The sequence below is a fragment of the Bombina bombina genome, chromosome 3 (genome assembly GCF_027579735.1).
Source record: "Bombina bombina isolate aBomBom1 chromosome 3, aBomBom1.pri, whole genome shotgun sequence".
In the NCBI taxonomy this organism is placed as follows: domain Eukaryota; kingdom Metazoa; phylum Chordata; class Amphibia; order Anura; family Bombinatoridae; genus Bombina; species Bombina bombina.
Window position 1 is genome coordinate 795522004 of NC_069501.1, and position 16622 is coordinate 795538625.

General features: G+C 38.1%; 1 protein-coding gene across 1 annotated transcript in view; it reads left to right on the forward strand.

The window, feature by feature from the left end:
• The first annotated feature begins 639 nt into the window (after positions 1-639).
• Positions 640-16622, forward strand: part of VWA3B (von Willebrand factor A domain containing 3B) — a 486211-nt gene continuing 470228 nt past the window's right edge. The window contains exon 1 of the mRNA XM_053707714.1: positions 640-730. Coding sequence (XP_053563689.1) covers positions 667-730 — 64 coding nt within the window. The 5' untranslated portion in view covers positions 640-666. The remainder of the gene's footprint in view (positions 731-16622) is intronic.

Consider the following 16622-nt stretch of genomic DNA (forward strand, 5'->3'; position numbering starts at 1 on the left):
GTGATTCAATCATAATAGCATTATTAGTTATACACTAATCCAATATTTGTTTTAAAAAGATTGTATTGGAGGATGACAAATTTAAATTTTAGATTTTTCACTAATCAGAATCTTAGACCCAGAAATTTCCATGTTTAGTCGTTCTTCTCTGGCTTACTTATAAGATATGAATTTAATTTGTAGGCTAATGAGAACATTGAGATCTATGTATTAGATCTATGTATGAAAGAGTAAATTTGGATAAGATGAGGCATGTGTGTGGTTGAAAATGACCCAGGGTTGTTGGAAGACATGCAAAGTTGGCAAGAGGAAAGCGTTACACAGGTTTGCATTAAATTTGAACAGGATGTGTTCCAGGAGCTTTGGGCACTTAAATATCCATATATAATAATTAACAAGATTCAAGTTCATATGATTAGCAGAAAGATATCAGCTAATTGTTTTATTTAGGTTGTAACAGATTAGTAACTATAAAGTCAGCGTAAATTGCTGGTCTTTATTTGACACTACAACATGTAGAACTTCCACCCTAGCATTTTGGTGAGTTTACTAAATGTTTTATAGCAGACAAAATCCTCAATAAAAAAACAACTGGTAACAATTTAATGTTAAACTATGTCTTCAAACAGATTTCATGCATTTAAAGAAAAAAAGAAGCATTTTGAAATGAATATTAACGATACCGAGGAGACTTCATCTGTAACAAAAACAATAGAAACAATTCCAAAAGGTAATGTTAAATATCTTAATTTTCAGCACTAGAAATATAATTTGTGTCTCTGTGCCTTTTTATGGTTAATATTTACTTGCATTGAGGATGTAAGGTGTCTTCCCAGTGTTGTGTTTCAGTAAACATATCAGAATAACATCCTTGGCCATGTTAATAGGGCTTTCATTAGGTGTTGCTATATCAAGACAAAAGCAATACAATTTCATAGGAGAATTGATAAATATATAGACAGTAGGATGCTAAGGTTTGATTCCGCCATCATTGAATGGTTTTATTTGATAGTTTTGTAAAATATTGTAATCAGTAGATTATCTCTTTCTTGTGATATTAGTATTTATGTGTATATACTTTTAGCTCACCATTAGCTTAAACTGTTGTGTCACTATATATTTCATTCAGAAGGTAACATCTTAGCAACATGTGATTTCTACTTGTTTTTAAACAGTTTTAAGATCTGATATTAATTATATTAGTATGGTCCTGCCAGTGCTTCTGCAAGTGATCCTGCAAGGGCTTCTTTTAGGGTCTTTGAAGAAGGACATAAGTTGAAATACTTTTTGTAATCATTTCAAAGATGCATAGAGAAACAGTTTAAACCTAGTTGCCTCCTGAGTAATTAAAAGCTTTCCTTGTAGTCAGGGCCAGATTTATAATAAAGCAGAGTAGGCATGTGCCAACAGGTGCCCTGTATAGTGGGGCGCCTGTCTCTGCCTATTATAAATACCGGTCAGCCTTGAACTTAACTTAGATGGCTATTGACAGTGAAAGCACAGCATTGTGTATGCACAGCTGCCATCTTTGTTAAGTTTGCCGCTGGTATTACGCATGCGCAGCATCCAGCTTAACAAAGATGGCCATTTAATAAAGATGATACAAACAAAGTAAGACTCCAGTACCTTCCTGTATGAGTGCACGCTGTTCCCAGGATGCTGCAAAGACCTCACATATTGAACACGATACACAGCAGCACTTCTTATGTTACAAGGACCTTTATTTCAACATATGGTCACCAGCAAACAAAACACAGCAACGTTTCGGAGTCTAAATCCTTACTGATCAGTGACAGGAAATGCTAACATTTATATACCTGCAGTAAAGGTAGCAACCAATCATATGCATACCACTCCCTTTGTAAATATGCATTACACATATTTACAAATTTTAAAAATTAACACATCATTGTTAAAGGGACACAGAACCCAAATTTTTTCTTTTGTAATTCAGAAAGAGCATGCAATTTTAAGCAACTTTCTAATTTACTCCTATTATCAATTTTCCTTCGTTCTCTTGCTATCATTATTTGAAAAAGAAGGTATTGAAGCTTTTTTTTGGTTTCAGTACTCTGGACAGCACTTTTTTATTGGTGGATGAATTTATCCACCAATCAGCAAGGACAACCCAGGTTGTTCACCAAAAATGGGCCGGCATCTAAACTTACATTCTTGCATTTCAAATAAAGATACCAAGAGAATGAAGAATATTTGATAATAGGAGTAAATTAGAAAGTTGCTTAAAATTTCATGCTCAATCTGAATCGCAAAAGAAAACTTTTGGTTACAGTGTCCCTTTAGCAAATAATTCATTATTTTATAATATTATACATACCCTAAAACTAATACACTTACAATCTAAGCTTAAAACTGATCCTATGCATATAGGATATTAACGGAGCTGCAATACAGGATCACAAGAATACAGAAAAATCTAGTTCTTTATTCATCCCCAAAGGCTGCATACTATTTAATGTGTGAATCCAAAAGGCCTCTTTTCTTTTTTTAAATAATTTCCCTATTGCCCCCAACTACGTGGATGTGACACACTATCGATAACCTGAAATCTTAATTGGCTGATGTTGTGCCCTAATTTTAAAAAATGAGAGGAGACAGGGGCTTCCTTGTTTTTACACCTTATAGTACTTTTATGTTAATTAATTCTGTCCCTGATCTTACGGGTGGTCTCTCCAATATATATGACCCCACAAGGGAATTTAATAAGGTATATAACGTATGTAGTATTGCAGGTATAAAAACCCTGAATCTCAAATTTCCTGCCTATTAATAAATGAGAGAAATTTGGAACTTTAATCATGGAGTTACAATTGCAACAATTGAGGCAGGGAAAACTCCCATTGTTCTTACATCTCAAGTAGCTCTGTTTTCCTTTTGTACTCTCCAAGTCGGTATGCACCAACTCATCCCTTAAATTTCTCCTTCTCCTAAAGGCTGGTCTAGGTGGGGCTGTAAACTCCTCTACCTCTGGGTAACATGTCCTAAGAATAGACCAATGTTTGTTCACAATAACTGTTATGTCTTTACTGTATTCATTGTAATCCATAACCATTGTTAACCTCGTATTCTTCATTTTCCCACTTCTCTGGAAATCTTTCCTCATTTTGGATTGTATCACCACCTGTGTAAGTTCATTATTCAAAAGATCAGCTAGATAACCTCGAAATAGAAATTTATTTGTCATCTCTCTCATTCTTATTTCCAAATTCTCTTTCTCAGATACTATCCTATTTACCTTCATATACTGGCTTCTAGGGAGGGATCGTACTGTGTTTCTAGGATGGAAACTTTTGTAGTGCAACATACTATTTTTATCTGTGGGCTTCACATACAGATCTGTACAGAGCCTTCCATCTTTTAGAAAAACAGTGGTATCCAAAAAGCTGACTTTTTCCTCACTTGCAGTGAGTGTGAATTTAATCAAATTGGTACTGATGTTCCTGTACAAATTCTTCCAGGGTTCCCATGTCGCCACACCACACACCAAACACATAATAGAAATTTATTTGTCATCTCTCTCATTCTTATTTCCAAATTCTCTTTCTCAGATACTATCCTATTTACCTTCATATACTGGCTTCTAGGGAGGGATCGTACTGTGTTTCTAGGATGGAAACTTTTGTAGTGCAACATACTATTTTTATCTGTGGGCTTCACATACAGATCTGTACAGAGCCTTCCATCTTTTAGAAAAACAGTGGTATCCAAAAAGCTGACTTTTTCCTCACTTGCAGTGAGTGTGAATTTAATCAAATTGGTACTGATGTTCCTGTACAAATTCTTCCAGGGTTCCCATGTCGCCACACCACACACCAAACACATAATCTATATAACCTGCCCATATTTAATTCCAAATCCTGCAATTTACTCAAAAAATCAGCTACATTTCCTGTCACTAATCGGGCATGATTCAGGATTGAGAATCCGAAATGCTTAACAAAGATGGCCACTGTACATGCATGATGTTATTTCACTGCCATTTCAGTTAAGGTCACCGGCACAGTGGTGAACGGTGAGCAAGGAGCACAGGGGGGCATGGGGAGCATTTTAGATTTTGGTGCCTACTGGCACATGGGATTTAAATCCAGCCCTGCTTGCAGTGAAGTTGAATATTTCTAAAGGAACCGTAAAATACACATTAAAGAAATGTTCTGGAAGCAAATAATTTTCATCCAAAGCAAGACCAGGCACACCTAAAGTGTCCACACCATCCGAAGACCATTATATTAAGCTAACATTATTACAGAATATAGCAGCATCTGCACCCACAATTCCCAATTTGCAAGACCTGATGAGCCAGAAATGTTTTACTTCTAAACTGAAAAACAAAACAACAAAAACATAATTTATGCTTACCTGATAAATTTATTTCTCTTGTAGTGTATCCAGTCCACGGATCATCCATTACTTGTGGGATATTCTCCTTCCCAACAGGAAGTTGCAAGAGGATCACCCACAGCAGAGCTGCTATATAGCTCCTCCCCTCACTGCCATATCCAGTCATTCGACCGAAACAAGCCGAGAAAGGAGAAACCATAGGGTGCAGTAGTGACTGTAGTTTAATTAAAATTTAGACCTGCCTGAAAAGGACAGGGCGGGCCGTGGACTGGATACACTACAAGAGAAATAAATTTATCAGGTAAGCATAAATTATGTTTTCTCTTGTTAAGTGTATCCAGTCCACGGATCATCCATTACTTATGGGATACCAATACCAAAGCTAAAGTACACGGATGATGGGAGGGACAAGGCAGGATTAAGCGGAAGGAACCACTGCCTGTAGAACCTTTCTCCCAAAAACAGCCTCCGAAGAAGCAAAAGTATCAAATTTGTAAAATTTGGAAAAAGTATGAAGGGAAGACCAAGTTGCAGCCTTGCAAATCTGTTCAACAGAGGCCTCATTTTTAAAGGCCCAGGTGGAAGCCACAGCTCTAGTAGAATGAGCTGTAATCCTTTCAGGAGGCTGCTGTCCAGCAGTCTCATAGGCTAAACGGATTATACTCCGAAGCCAAAAAGAAAGAGAGGTTGCCGAGGCCTTCTGACCTCTCCTCTGTCCAGAGTAAACAACAAACAGGTTAGATGTTTGGCAAAAATCTTTAGTAGCCTGTAAGTAAAACTTCAAGGCACGGACTACGTCTAGAATATTATGCAAAAGACGTTCCTTCTTTGAAGAAGGATTAGGACATAATGATGGAACAACAATCTCTTGATTGATATTCTTGTTAGAAACCACCTTAGGTAAAAACCCAGGTTTTGTACGCAGAATAACTTTATCTGAATGAAAGATCAGATAAGGAGAATCACAATGTAAGGCAGATAACTCCGAGACTCTTCGAGCCGAGGAAATAGCCATCAGAAAAAGAACTTTCCATGAAAGAAGTTTGATATCAATAGAATGAAGGGGTTCAAACAGAACCCCTTGAAGAACTTTAAGAACCAAGTTTAAGCTCCATGGAGGAGCAACAGGTTTAAACACAGGCTTAATTCTAACTAAAGCCTGACAAAATGCCTGAACGTCTGGAACTTCTGCCAGACGCTTGTGTAAAAGAATAGACAGAGCAGAAATCTGTCCCTTTAAAGAACTAGCTGATAATCCTTTGTCCAAACCCTCTTGGAGGAAGGACAGTATCCTAGGAATCCTAACCCTACTCCATGAGTAATTCTTGGATTCACACCAATGAAGATATTTACGCCATATCTTGTGGTAAATTTTCCTGGTGACAGGCTTTCGTGCCTGTATTAAGGTATCAATTACTGACTCGGAGAAGCCACGCTTTGATAGGATCAAGCGTTCAATCTCCATGCAGTCAGTCTCAGAGAAAGTAGATTTGGATGACTGAAAGGACCTTGTATTAGAAGGTCTTGTCTCAGAGGCAGAGTCCATGGTGGAAAGGATGACATATCCACTAGGTCTGCATACCAGGTCCTGCGTGGCCACGCAGGCGCTATCAATATCACAGATGCTCTTTCCTGTTTGATTTTGGCAATCAGACGAGGGAGCAGAGGAAACGGTGGAAACACATAAGCCAGGTTGAAGAACCAAGGCGCTGCTAGAGCATCTATCAGTGCCGCTTCTGGGTCCCTGGACCTGGATCCGTAACAAGGAAGCTTGGCGTTCTGGCGAGACTCCATGAGATCCAATTCTGGTTTGCCCCAACGGAGAACTAATTGAGCAAACACCTCCGGATGGAGTTCCCATTCCCCCGGATGAAAAGTCTGACGACTTAGAAAATCCGCCTCCCAGTTCTCTACACCTGGGATATGGATCGCTGACAGGTGGCAAGAGTGAGTCTCTGCCCAGCGAATTATCTTGGAGACTTCTGACATCGCCAGGGAACTCCTGGTTCCCCCTTGATGGTTGATGTAAGCCACAGTCGTGATGTTGTCCGACTGAAATCTGATGAACCTCAGTGTTGCTAGCTGAGGCCAAGCCAGAAGAGCATTAAAAATTGCTCTTAACTCCAGAATATTTATTGGGAGGAGTTTCTCCTCCTGAGTCCATGAACCCTGAGCCTTCAGGGAGTTCCAGACTGCACCCCAACCTAGAAGGCTGGCATCTGTTGTTACAATTGTCCAATCTGGTCTGCGAAAGGTCATACCCTTGGACAGATGGGCCCGAGATAACCACCAGAGAAGAGAATCTCTGGTTTCCTGATCCAGATTTAGTAGAGGGGACAAATCTGTGTAATCCCCATTCCACTGACTGAGCATGCATAATTGCAGCGGTCTGAGATGCAGGCGTGCAAATGGCACTATGTCCATCGCCGCTACCATTAAGCCGATTACTTCCATGCACTGAGCCACCGTGGGGCGCGGAATGGAGTGAAGAACACGGCAAGCATTTAGAAGTTTTGATAACCTGGACTCCGTCAGGTAAATTTTCATTTCTACAGAATCTATTAGAGTCCCTAGGAAGGAAACCCTTGTGAGAGGAGATAGAGAACTCTTTTCTTCGTTCACTTTCCACCCATGCGACCTCAGGAATGCCAGAACTATCTCTGTATGAGATTTGGCAATTTGAATGCTTGACGCCTGTATCAGGATATCGTCCAGGTAAGGAGCCACCGCTATGCCTCGCGGTCTTAGGACCGCCAGAAGTGAGCCCAGAACCTTTGTAAAAATTCTTGGGGCTGTAGCCAACCCGAATGGAAGAGCTACAAATTGGTAATGCCTGTCTAGAAAGGCAAACCTCAGGAACTGATGATGATTCTTGTGAATCGGAATGTGAAGGTAGGCATCCTTTAAGTCCACTGTGGTCATGTACTGACCCTCTTGGATCATGGGTAAAATGGTTCAAATAGTTTCCATCTTGAATGACGGAACTCTGAGGAATTTGTTTAGGATCTTTAAATCCAAAATTGGTCTGAAGGTTCCCTCTTTTTTGGGAACCACAAACAGATTTGAATAAAACCCCTGTCCTTGTTCCGTCCGCGGAACTGGATGGATCACTCCCATTACAAGGAGATCTTGTACGCAGCTTAGGAATGCCTCTTTCTTTATCTGGTTTGCAGATAATCTTGAAAGGTGAAATCTCCCTTGTGGAGGAGAAGCTTTGAAGTCCAGAAGATATCCCTGAGATATGATCTCCAATGCCCAGGGATCCTGAACATCTCTTGCCCACGCCTGGGCGAAGAGAGAGAGTCTGCCCCCTACTAGATCCGTTGTCGGATAGGGGGCCGCTCCTTCATGCTGTCTTAGAGGCAGCAGCAGGCTTTCTGGCCTGCTTGCCCTTGTTCCAGGACTGGTTAGGTTTCCAGGCCTGCTTGGATTGAGCAAAAGTTCCCTCTTGTTTTGAAGCAGAGGAAGTTGATGCTGCACCTGCCTTGAAATTTCGAAAGGCACGAAAATTAGACTGTTTGGCCTTTGATTTGGCCCTGTCCTGAGGAAGGGTATGACCCTTACCTCCAGTAATGTCAGCAATAATTTCTTTCAAACCAGGCCCGAATAAGGTCTGCCCCTTGAAAGGAATGTTGAGTAATTTAGACTTTGAAGTCACATCAGCTGACCAGGATTTGAGCCATAGCACCCTACGCGCCTGGATGGCGAATCCAGAATTCTTAGCCGTTAGTTTAGTCAAATGAACAATGGCATCAGAAACAAATGAGTTATCTAGCTTAAGAGTTCTAAGCTTGTCAACAATTTCAGTCAATGGAGCTGTATGGATGGCCTCTTCCAGGGCCTCAAACCAGAATGCCGCCGCAGCAGTGACAGGCGCAATGCATGCAAGGGGCTGTAAAATAAAACCTTATTGAATAAACATTTTCTTAAGGTAACCCTCTAATTTTTTTATCCATTGGATCTGAAAAAGCACAACTGTCCTCAAACGGGATAGTGGTACGCTTTGCTAAAGTAGAAACTGCTCCCTCCACCTTAGGGACAGTCTGCCATAAGTCCCGTGTAGTGGCATCTATTGGAAACATTTTTCTAAATATAGGAGGTGGGGAAAAGGGCACACTGGGCCTATCCCACTCCTTACTAATAATTTCTGTAAGCCTTTTAGGTATTGGAAAAACATCAGTACTCACCGGCACTTCATAGTATTTATCCAGCCTACACAATTTCTCTGGCACTGCAATTGTGTCACAGTCATTCAGAGCAGCTAATACCTCCCCAAGCAATACACGGAGGTTCTCAAGCTTAAATTTAAAATTAGAAATCTCTGAATCAGGTCTCCCCGATTCAGAGACGTCACCCACAGACTGAAGCTCTCCGTCCTCAGGTTCTGCATATTGTGACGCAGTATCAGACATGGCTCTTACAGCATCTACGTGCTCTGTATCTCGTCTAACCCCAGAGCTATCGCGCTTGCCTCTCAATTCAGGTAATCTGGATAATACCTCTGACAGGGTATTATTCATGATTGCAGCCATGTCCTGCAAAGTAATCGCTATGAGCGTCCCTGATGTACTTGGCACCATATTAGCGTGCGTCCCTTGAGCGGGAGGCGAAGGGTCCGACACGTGGGGAGAGTTAGTTGGCATAACTTCCCCCTCGACAGACCCCTCTGGTGACAATTCTTTTATAGATAAAGACTGATCTTTACTGTTTAAGGTGAAATCAATACATTTAGTACACATTCTCCTATGGGGCTCCACCATGGCTTTTAAACATAATGAACAAGTATCCTCTGTTTCAGACATGTTTGTACAGACTAGCAATGAGACTAGCAAGCTTGGAAAACACTTTAAAGCAAGTTAACAAGCAATATAAAAAATGTTACTGTGCCTTTAAGAGGAACACATTTTGACAAAATTTGAAATAACAGTTGAAAAAAGGCAGTTACACTAACAAAATTTTTACAGTGTATGTAACAAGTCAGCAGAGCATTGCACCCACTTGCAAATGGATGATTATCCCCTTAATAACAAAAACAGAATAATAAATGACAAAAACGTTTTTTAAACACAGTCACAACAACTGCCACAGTCTACTGTGATTGTTACCCTCCTCAAACACGACTTTGAAGCCTTTTGAGCCCTTCAGAGATGTCTTGGATCATGCAGGAAGAAGCTGAATGTCTCTGTCAGTATTTTTATCTGCACAGAAAAGCACTAAAATAGGCCCTTCCCACTCATATTGCAACAGTGGAAAGCCTCAGGAACTGTTTCTAGGCAAAAATCAAACCAGCCATGTGGAAAAAAACTAGGCCCCAATAAGTTTTTTCACCAAACATATATAAAAACGATTAAACATGCCAGCAAACGTTTTATATTACACTTTTATAAGAGTATGTATCTCTATTAATAAGCCTGATACCAGTCGCTATCACTGCATTTAAGGCTTTACTTACATTAATCCGGTATCAGCAGCATTTTCTAGCAAATTCCATCCCTAGAAAAATATTAACTGCCCATACCTTATTGCAGGAAAACCTGCACGCCATTCCCTCTCTGAAGTTACCTCACTCCTCAGAATATGTGAGAACAGCAATGGATCTTAGTTACTTCTGCTAAGATCATAGAAATCACAGGCAGATTCTTCTTCTAATGCTGCCTGAGATGAAACAGTACACTCCGGTACCATTTAAAAATAACAAACTTTTGATTGAAGTTAAAAAACTAACTATAATACACCACTCTCCTCTTACTACGTCCATCTTTGTTGAGAGTTGCAAGAGAATGACTGGGTATGGCAGTGAGGGGAGGAGCTATATAGCAGCTCTGCTGTGGGTGATCCTCTTGCAACTTCCTGTTGGGAAGGAGAATATCCCACAAGTAATGGATGATCCGTGGACTGGATACACTTAACAAGAGAAAAACAGGTTTAAATGTTTACTGTAGATCAAACAATACTGAACTTTCACAGTGGAAGACTGGAAAAATATCCTGTTTACAGACTGATCAAAAAATTAAAATCTTTGGCTACAGTTGGCATGTAAGGAGACAGCAGCATGTGAGATACAGTAGCCTCACAGGGACTAAATGAGTAAAATACTCATATGTGTATTAATGCAGGAGAGGTTTTTAGCCAAGGGATCTTGTTTCATTTTAGGGTGTAGTTTATTAATTAAGTCCCTGTGAGGCTACCTTACCTGCATACCTGTATTTGTGCAGGAGAGGTGTGAGCCGAGGGCCCTTGTTTGATTTTAGGAACCATTTGTTCCTTATCCGTTACCTTGGGACTGTTTGCTACCAGAGTTGGTGGAAACCCTTTAGGGACGCATCATCCTACAGACGGATCTCTGTGATAAGGGAGGACCTAGAGGTTTAACACAGATGCTCCATTCCCTGACCGTCTACGGTTTGCCGTTTTTGAACACACTGAGTTGTTTTATGCAGTTTTTTTTGCATTATCCTGTGAGTAGGATCTATAGGATAGGGGCGTATATATTAAATTATATTTTTAATCTACACTTGGATGTGTGCATTTGTTTTTGCTCTCTTTTCCGTTTTTGTTTAGTTTTATGCAGTGTCCAGTGGAACATTTGATTGGGAGAGCTGCAGCTACATTGTCACATGTCCTCTGCTACACCAGACCCTGACTTGTGGATATGCACCAATTGAAGACTTTTGACTTTAGGAACCTAACTATTATTTTCCCATGTTGTGAGACATAAGGGTATTTTTACAAATACAGTGGAATCCTATTAGGTGGACATTATATATTATCTATCTCTCAGAGGGGTAGCATCCCCTTTATGATATATTCAGTGATTTGTCAGGTTTAGTGTGTTCTTTTGGAACTACACTTGAGTGATTATAGGGTATTTTTTACTATATAACCTGTAGGGGGTACTAGTGCTATGTGATTTTACTATTTGTATGTGATCGCTTGAGTGCAATTGAATTTAACGTGCATCGGTATAGCGCAACTTCAGAGCTCTGGTTAACTGTTATGCTCGATTAAAAATGAGAAAAAAACAGCTGCAAAAGGCTTTAACATAGAGATACCCACATATACATGGCTAAATATGTATATGTACGTATGTGTGAATATATATATATATATATATATATATATATATATATATGTGTGTGTGTGTGTACATATGTATTTATGAATTTAAATGTGTATTTATGCATTTACAGACAAATATACACATATACACACATAAATACATATGTACACACATATATATATATATATATACTTAATAAAGAAAAAATACCAGCGCTCTAGTTGGATCGCAATGTCAAGACTCACTGATGTAAAGTGTGGAATTGTACTGTGTGTGTCACTATGTACACTCTTGGGAGGGTGTATATACTCCCTTCTATCCAGGTATTCCTTGGTTACTTGGGGTACAAAAACCAAATATTCTTATCGGGATTAGTGCAGCAAGAAGGTAAGATAACAGTGTACCCCTTACACTGTGAAAAATAGTATAAAAAGCGATCAAATCATATGTACTTCTGCACAACTTAAATGGGTTATTGAAAGCACAGAGAATAAAGTCTTTAGACTATCTGTTGCAAACAATTAAAGTTCAAGTTTATGTAAAATGAAGTATATCCAAACAAGAAAAGAGTATAGGTGTCCTCTTACCGGAAATTACCTCAATCATATGAGGTAATGTATGGTCACGTAGGTATTGTAGTAGGTAGGTGATCTCCGGTTCAAATCATGTCACTGCTGAGGTTAATTACTTCGATGCAGCCTTGCATATGGTATTCCCCTTTAGGAAACTTCCAGGATCTTGTATTGTAGACTTGGTATCTCTTGTTAGTATGGTATTTTTCGTCAGCCGGTCCTTCCCAGATTTCTCAGTGGGAGGTGTTGAGGGAGAAAAAAAGAGGAAAACACATAGTGTAATACTGTTTAAAACATATATTTATTTACAGTATAAAAGATAGGAATTTCACTCACATGTAGTACCCTCAATCAAGTATGAGGTAAGTATTGGCACATCAAAATATGTGTAGGCAAAGTATACTTCTGGGTATTTGCATAAGATGAATAGCTCACTCAGTTAGGGTAAGTCCAATCAATTAATCCAACAATGTCATTGAATCAATGTCCATTAAAAGAAAAGGAAGTATAGGAGCCTCTGACGAAGAAGTATTTGAAACTTCAAAACACGTAAGGCTCCCCAGGTGTAGCAGTACAGTTTCTTTTCGCTTACTTAAAGTGCAAACCGGCCTCCTTTGTTTTCACCGCTCCCACGCACATTTTACCAGCGGTACCCCACTCGCTCTATCCGAGCTGTGCAGTTTTGCTGTAGTCACACATCCGACCTGCTGCAGACGGTCGGTTTCTTCTCAGCCCAATTGGTCTATTATTGGGACACTATTGGTGACCTACATTTACAGCAGTCAGACACTGTTATTATTTTTAGTATTAGTGTTACCAAGTACATTGTGACTAACATTACTGAATATCAGCACTTTTTGTCTTTCCTGCAACATTTATTGAAAAATTCCATACTAACAAGAGATACCAAGTCTACAATACAAGATCCTGGAAGTTTCCTAAAGGGGAATACCATACACAAGGCTGCATCAAAGTAATTAACCTCAGCAGTGACATGATTTGAACCAGAGATCACCTACCTACTACAATACCTACGTGACCATACATTACGAAAATTATCAATCCTAGGATTGATGGATTGTACACCTATATAGCACTCATTCCCTAATTGATAGTGGCAAAAATTGGACAAGATCTGTGTCTCCTGGGAGGAGAGTGTGCGTGGGGATGTTATTAAAATATAACCTTTATTGGTAATTTTTAAAATACATGGCAACAAACACAATTGACATACATACTTTATTAAAAACACAGGCTTGGGTCTTTGGAAGTTTTATCCGTTATTCACGGAATACATTATGTGGTTATGGTGTATATTAGAAATTACTTGAGTTTCAAGTCTCAGTAATTGTATAATATTTTGATATACTTAGAGCTTACATTTAGTGGAGCTGTTTTGTTATGATATTTACTCTAATATTATATATGTGGTCTGTGACTCACCGTTGAATTCAAATTATAATATTAGGGGTATTAACGTAAATATACCATAGTATCACCAAAGTTTGTTATTAATGCTTATAGTATTGCATTAAATATGTGTCTTAGTGAGACAGTAACAGATTTCCTTGTAGTTGTATTCTTTGTGTTATATATAGGTACATATATCTTAGTATAATATTATTGGAAATACATGCAGAATGCTGTTTTGAATAGCCTCCTAGCTATATAGAGACAAAAAGTACTGTCTGTATGGAGTATAGTAACACTGGTCAGTGAGTTAACACATTAACCCCTGTAAGGTCTTTTATTCGTATATTTATCAATACTTATGTATACAGGAGCATTATGCTTGTACCGCTGTGCAGAGATTGGTTATGTTGCTAAAATTCCATTGAATTTTTAAGGTTGATAATATGTACTATAATTGTTGTAATAGCAACAAATTTAAGTAACATTGTAACTCTATTGGATTGTTAATGTGTTTATCTACATGGGGAATGTTACTCCCATTAAATATATAAAGGCATTGCTTGGCGGGCTTGGATCTTTAATAATATTGGTAACACGCTTCCAATATACGCTCACAAGAGAGAGTTTTATAATGATATTCTCACCATTTGTTATTCTAATAATTAATGTTGAAATCTTACAATGTAGGAGTTATGGCAATCATATGAGTATGTTGTAGTACTACAATAAAGTAGCTGCTCTTGGTGACTTAACTGCGCTCTTAGTTTATATCAAATATTGCTTAGTAATAGTAACTAGTTGAATCGTATTGTCCACTTAGGCATAGAAAGTTGTTAGCGGTATTGTGACGAGAATTCACTGAGTATTTGCGGTATTATCTGTATAATTAAATCTCCATATTAATAACCACTTGCTGAATCCACGCTATAGATACTGGTTAGATTTAAGATAATTCACTGAGTATTTGCGATATTATATCAATGTTTGATGCATCACATTAATAACCGCTTACGATATTTGCACTCCTTGCGATAATATATAATATGCTATTACAACAATTATAGTACATATTATCAACCTTAAAAATTGAATGGAATTTTAGCAACATAACCAATCTCTGCACAGCGGTACAAGCATAATGCTCCTGTATACATAAGTATTGATAAATATACGAATAAAAGACCTTACAGGGGTTAATGTGTTAACTCACTGACCAGTGTTACTATACTCCATACAGACAGTACTTTTTGTCTCTATATAGCTAGGAGGCTATTCAAAACAGCATTCTGCATGTATTTCCAATAATATTATACTAAGATATATGTACCTATATAAAACACAAAGAATACAACTACAAGGAAATCTGTTACTGTCTCACTAAGACACATATTTAATGCAATACTATAAGCATTAATAACAAACTTTGGTGATACTATGGTATATTTACGTTAATACCCCTAATATTATAATTTGAATTCAACGGTGAGTCACAGACCACATATATAATATTAGAGTAAATATCATAACAAAACAGCTCCACTAAATGTAAGCTCTAAGTATATCAAAATATTATACAATTACTGAGACTTGAAACTCAAGTAATTTCTAATATACACCATAACCACATAATGTATTCCGTGAATAACGGATAAAACTTCCAAAGACCCAAGCCTGTGTTTTTAATAAAATATGTATGTCAATTGTGTTTGTTGCCTTGTATTTTAAAAATTACCAATAAAGGTTATATTTTAATAACATCCCCACGCACACTCTCCTCCCAGGAGACACAGATCTTGTCCAATTTTTGCCACTATCAATTAGGGAATGAGTGCTATATAGGTGTACAATCCATCAATCCTAGGATTGATAATTTTCGTTTCACAAAACAAGTACACAGCACCTCAGCCATCTTTTTGTAACAAAATATATCTGGACTGATATCTATATCCTATTACCAGATCCAGAGATCAATAGGCTACCCTAAGTTGTAAATTTGAGCAGTGCCATTAGTACCCCCCTTTTCTTTGGTGACCATACATTACCTCATATGATTGAGGTAATTTCCGGTAAGAGGACACCTATACTCTATTCTTGTTTGGATATACTTCATTTTACATAAACTTGAACTTTAATTGTTTGCAACAGATAGTCTAAAGACTTTATTCTCTGTGCTTTCAATAACCCATTTAAGTTGCGCAGAAGTTCATATGATTTTGTTCTCTTTTTATAATATATATATATATATATATATATATATATATATATATATATATATATATGCATTGGAGCCCTTTGCAGTCAAGTTGAAAACATATAAATCATATTTAATGCAATATTCAAATTTAATAAAGTGTTCAACTACAGTGAGGGAAAAATGATTTAATCCCCTGCTGATTTTGTACGTTTGCCCACTGACTAAGAAATTATTATTTTATTTGAACAGTGAGAGACAGAATAACAATAAAAAATCCAGAAAAATGCATTTAAAAAAAGTTATAAATTGATTTGCATTTTAATGGGTGAAATAAGTATTTGACCCCTTTGCACAACATGACTTAGTACTTGGTAGCAAAACCATTGTTGGCAATCACAGAGGTCAGACGTGCCTACTAAGGCATATTTTCGATGAACAATATGAGACAAAACTGGACACTAAGTGCAGACTCAGCCCCTTTCTTAAGAAATGGCAACCTCTACTGACGACTTTCCCCCCTCCAATACAGAGACAGATTTTGCAACCATTTCTTCACCATGAGTTGATTTTATCAGCTACTTTGAGAGGTGAATGGCCTGCGCTTACAGAGATTGTAGACTGCCCTTCCACTGAGAGAAATCTTGAGGAACTAATTTTCTGAAAATATCTCACATTGGACAATTGGCACGGAGGTGGAGTTTAGGCTCCCCTTCCCCTCTCTCTACTTTATCTGTTCCCCCCTCCTTCTCCTCTTACACCACTCACAATAATGATTGGACTGTTGAAATTTGATAAAGTTGTTTATTGTTGATGTTTATTGTTTAAATTGTTATAAATATATGTTGGAAAATTAAGACACGACCTTCATCAAAATGTATAACTATAGTCCCCAAAATTACTTTGAAAGACTCTAGAGCTGGAAAATCTTTTTCCGAGACGCTTTCACTAGACTTTATATGAACTTGCTAAAGATCAAGGTTTCTTGGATGTTCTTTTTAATATGATTTTAATGATAGTCCTTACTCTG